Source organism: Notothenia coriiceps, unplaced genomic scaffold (genome assembly GCF_000735185.1).
Source record: "Notothenia coriiceps isolate Sejong01 unplaced genomic scaffold, NC01 NC01_scaffold00024668, whole genome shotgun sequence".
Taxonomy (NCBI): domain Eukaryota; kingdom Metazoa; phylum Chordata; class Actinopteri; order Perciformes; family Nototheniidae; genus Notothenia; species Notothenia coriiceps.
This window is the reverse complement of record NW_011357369.1, coordinates 3,116,879-3,121,759: the sequence shown is the minus strand read 5'-3', so window position 1 is coordinate 3,121,759 and position 4,881 is coordinate 3,116,879. Positions and strand designations below refer to the sequence as shown.

At 39.5% G+C, this 4,881-nt stretch overlaps 1 protein-coding gene across 1 annotated transcript in view; it reads left to right on the top strand.

Annotated features, from left to right (window-relative positions):
* Positions 1-215: 215 nt before the first annotated feature.
* The window catches only part of smyd3 (SET and MYND domain containing 3), a gene marked incomplete at its 5' end in the record, with an annotated part of 46,201 nt that continues 41,535 nt past the window's right edge, over positions 216-4,881 (top strand). Inside the window, 4 exons of the mRNA XM_010782948.1 lie at positions 216-281; positions 363-470; positions 913-970; positions 1,185-1,333. Coding sequence (XP_010781250.1) covers positions 216-281; positions 363-470; positions 913-970; positions 1,185-1,333 — 381 coding nt within the window. The remainder of the gene's footprint in view (positions 282-362; positions 471-912; positions 971-1,184; positions 1,334-4,881) is intronic.

The following is a 4,881-nucleotide window of genomic DNA, read 5'->3' as shown; positions in this document are numbered from 1 at the left end:
TGTCGAATACAAACTCATATAAAGTTTGACATCAGTCATTCAAGAAATATAAAGTGCTGGATCCATTTAACATTTCACTAATGAATTCAGTTGTTTAACATGTTCTACCTTTGGCCTTGAGAGTTTTTGATATCAGTGATTCAGCTTTTGTGTCTTTGTGGAGACGCTGTTGACAATCTGCAGAATGAATTAATATTTTCTCTTTCACTCTGTCTAGACAGGAGAACTTGTTGCGGTGCTCCCAGTGCAAGATGGCTCGCTACTGCAACACCACTTGCCAGGTATAGTGTGTGTGTATTATGTTGTGCGTATCAAAGTGTGTTTGTGTATGCTCCATTTGATGAAATGCTCTTCTTCTGCAGAAACAAGCATGGCTTGGCCATAAGAGAGAGTGTAAATGTCTGAAGAGCCTTCTACCAAGAATTCCCACTGACTCAGTCCGTCTCGCTGCAAGAATCATCTTTGGCTTGGTATGTTTCCAGAGCTTTATCCTGTTCAAGACAGATACAATATACAAGTGTATTCATATCTTTCCTTTTGTCAGTAGTGGTGGGCTGTCTATTGATGTTTTCTTTTAAAATCAGGATAGTCATGTTTAAACTTCCAAGCTCAATATTGCTGCACAATGTCAGGAAAATGTGCGATATGTCATAGAGTTGTAAAATAGAGCAGTCACAATATTGCTTTGGATACACAAACATATATTAAAGTGTAGTCAATGCTGTTGCTTTTTAAAAAACTGCTTCAACTGTGCTTCTAAAATACAACAAATTGCAATAATTAAGAACCTGTAGTGACATTATTTCCAAATGTTTTTTGAACAAATTAAACAACAATATGTTTCTAGTAGCTCATAATATGTGACAAAGATGAAAAACTATAGTAACATGCTGATGCCCTTTTTCTTTTTAGTTAAATCCATCTCAGAGCAGGAGTGAGGAGCTCTTCACTTTGGAGGACCATGAATCACGTAAGTCTTTCCTTCCTGTGGGAATACGTGTCTGTTTTGCACAAGTTTGATGCCTGTGCAGAAACCTGCCAGCTCTCTGCAGACATGTTGGCAACTGAAAGAGTTGAGTGTGTTTCTGTGTCTGGCAGTGTCAAAGCCACATCTCTGTCTAGACGCACTCAGAGGCTGTCAGGCACAGACAGATGATTTCTTTATTGTGTATATTTTTTGACAGACCTGAGTTCCATGTCGGAGCAGAAGAAACAGGGTCTGTCTCAGCTGGCTTCCATGTTAGAGCTGTACCTTCAACAGGAGGTATCTGACCTGGAAGTGACTTCAGCTCTGCCTCCTTCCTGCCAAGAACCCTTAAGCCTCATTGCAAAGGTAGGCAAAATGAGTTTTTAACCATTAACTGTTTATAAGAATTGGCCAATCACTGTGACCATATTTTGACATAAGGGCAGAGGTTGGGCGGAGCGGGGCCCGGTGAGACCAGCTCTCGTTAGCTGGTATTGCTAGCATAAAACAGGCTTGTTTGAAATGAACTTACCGCTAAGATTGTTTTAAAGAACAACTAAATGCTGAACAATGCTGTCATAGAGGCTGTGATATTGTCTTAGTGGTAGTGACACCGTTGTAGTGAATCGTCAATGACAATGTAGCCTTGCCGTGAAGCATATCCTGCTTTTTCGTCTATATCCTGCTTCTATAGCTTTGTGAAGCACCTTGAGATGACGTTGTCTTTAAAGTGTGCTATATAAATCAAATGTATTATTATTATTATTTTACTCTAAAGGGGAATATAATCTACAAAATGAATCATGATGTAATGAACGGAGCCTTTAATCTAGCAGTTGAGGCCATAAACTCATCAGAAAACTGTCTACCTATTTAAAAAGACAAGTAAAATGTGGGCTTGTTTTATCATAGACTTCTATAGAACCTGACTTCTTGCAACCAGTGGATTTGCCGTTAGAAAGAATGAAGTTTAAAAGGCACTTGCGTATTTGTTTCACTTTCAGACCTGGAGGTTGCATTATACATATAAATATATATGTATACGTTTGTTTTTGAATATAGTTTGTAGACACATACACACCTTGGCTGTACACACATGTTTACCCTTGCACAAAAAGGACAGACACAAGCAACAGTTTATTGCTTCTAGCATCCCCTGCTGCGTTTAGATGGACCCCAACACATGTCTATGATCTCCCCAGCATCTGTGATTATGTCCGTGTGTGTGTGTATTCCCAGAACAACCTCAAGTCTTATTTTCTTAAAACTCACCAGCTGCCTTCAGTAGACTTTACACCGCAAATCATTATGTATACAAGGATGTGTTTGCCTGGATTTCACTCTAGCTCTGTCATCTGTTAGATGTCTGACTCCTCTCTGAGATGTTATAGCTCTGAGGTGTTTCCAACAAAAGTATGTGTGGGCATTGTTTCCCATCACAATGATTTTATTAGTATATTTTACTACTAATTGGAAGCAGTCAGGCGGCTGAGCTAATGGCGTTTCAATAAAACATGAATGTTGCTAATAAGCTTAACTCACCGATAAACTTCCTGACATTGATGTTCTCACTCAGATCTGCTTAGGTCATCTAATGATTTTTTTATATCCAAAACAGGATTTGCATTTGACTTTGATGTCAGTGCTTAGTTTTGAACTTTAAACAAAGATAGTTTAACAAAAAACTATTGTTAAACTCCACCTTTGAGAAGGTTTTTGGGTTGAAAATGTCTTTCAGTTGGTCAGTCCACACTAAATTATCTCAATAAATTGGATGTTTTGGATATATTTCGTTCATGTCTACCACAGGTTTAAGGTTTTATATCATTGGTGATGCTCAGATTTGTAAAAGGCATTCCCTGTCAGCCATATGTGATAAACATCAGCGTGTTAACATGGCAAGTTTGGAAAGCCACTGACAGACTAAACACGAGCCTTTTACATGACCAATGTTTTCCCAGGTCTACTGAGGATAAACCACTTCCTTTGACACCAATGAGCTATACAGTGAACATCACATACAGGGAACATCACTGGTGTTGCAGTGGACTCTGAGTCTTGTATTTTACTTTAATTTATGTCACAGGAGAATCTCAGCAGCGCATGAACTGGAGAATTTAATTTCTCAAAACCAACACACATACTGTGTTTGTTTCCATGATTTTGCATAATGCATTAGGCTTTATGGAGGTTAAGTGAGAAAGTTAGAGAGAGAGAGAGTGTAATATCTGTGTGTGTGTGTGTGTGTGTGTGTGTGTGTGTGTGTGTGTGTGTGTGTGTGTGTGTGTGTGTGCAGGGCCATTTGGGGCATTACTCCTATATGAAGGAGAGGGGAACAGAGAGAGATGACGGAGGGAGAAAAGAGGAGGTAGTCACACAGAGAGATTACAAAGGAGCAGGAACTTGGTTGTAAATAACTTTCACTGCATTTAGAAATGGGCTGTACAAATAATATATAATAATAACCCAAAAATAACTCAACACAACATTTATGAAAAGATAATTGCTGAGTTTAGTGTCAAAATGTAAAAATCTGGCAAACCATGTACATTTCACGCCATAACAGTCTTGTATTAATACTGAAAACCTGTTTTTTTGGAGTGTGCTTACGATTTCAGCTCTTTATGAGAGAAGGTGCTGTCATTTCACATCTTAAAAAAAGCGCACCTTAATAGTACATAGGGCTTTCAAACATTGTATGATGCAGGGGTATTATACAACACATTTTGAGATAGTGGGGTATAGATGGGGTGTGTAGTAACTTTACTCGTTAACAAAAAGAAGTGACATAATAAAACCGTAATCACAGGTTCCTGATATAAAGAACAAAGAACAATCACACACACAGACACACACCAACCACACACTCACACTATAAGCAAAGTAGTTTATTAAGATTACCGCGGATGTCTAGGATCAATATCCTCCACTTTACTTGAGCCAAACTGTCTCGGACGAGTAAGAGTAAGTAAGAAGTAAGTGAGAACCCAAAACCATTTACACAGACTCAAATGCATGTACCTAATTATTTCCTGCCCATGCAACATCCAAACAATCACTTGCCTTCCATAACAAGTGTAAAGACAGACACAACCACAGAACCAGTGTGACAGGAGTTCTTTGCCAATATCCAGAGTGGTATTTAACAGCCTGCCAATAGGGGGCACTGTGATTGCATGGATAGCAGGGAGGAGAAGTCCTTTATGTTGGCTTCATCCCTTTCTTCAACCTCTTGGCTGTGTTCTCTGTTTCTGCAGAACTGTTTTAATGTTTTCTGCGTCCCTCCTCTGCTTTAACTGTCCATGTATCTCTCTGTCCTTGTCCTTGTGTTTCTCTGTCTGTCCTCACATCTCTTTCCATGTCTCTCTCTTTCTACACATGCAGCCCCTTCTCTTCTTCCCTCTTTCTTATTCCCCCTATCTCTCCTCCTCCCCTTATGCTCTCTCTTTAATGTCTCCAGTATATTACAAATGAGGAGTTTATTATTGTGTACTTGGAATGTTTAGTATGCTTAACAAAATAGGTCATTATTGTGTGTGTGTGTGTGTGTGTGTGTGTGTGTGTGTGTGTGTGTGTGTGTGTGTGTGTGTGTGTGTGAGGTCTATTCTTCTACGTTTGGAAAGTGTTTTGTTCTATATAAAACATCCTTTATCTTAATAGCTACTCTCTCCACAGCACACTAATAGTCGTTACACAAACACATACAAGCATGCGCACAGACACACACAATGAAGTAATGCCACTTCATTACTGCCCATAATATACCCTAGGGAAGGTGTGTGTGTGTGTGTGTGTGTGTGTGTGTGTGTGTGTGTGTGTGTGTGTGTGTGTGTGTGTGTGTGTGTGTGTGTGTGTGTGTGTGTGTGTGTGTGTGTGTGTGTGTGTGTGTGTGTGTGGCACTGCCAAGGCACACG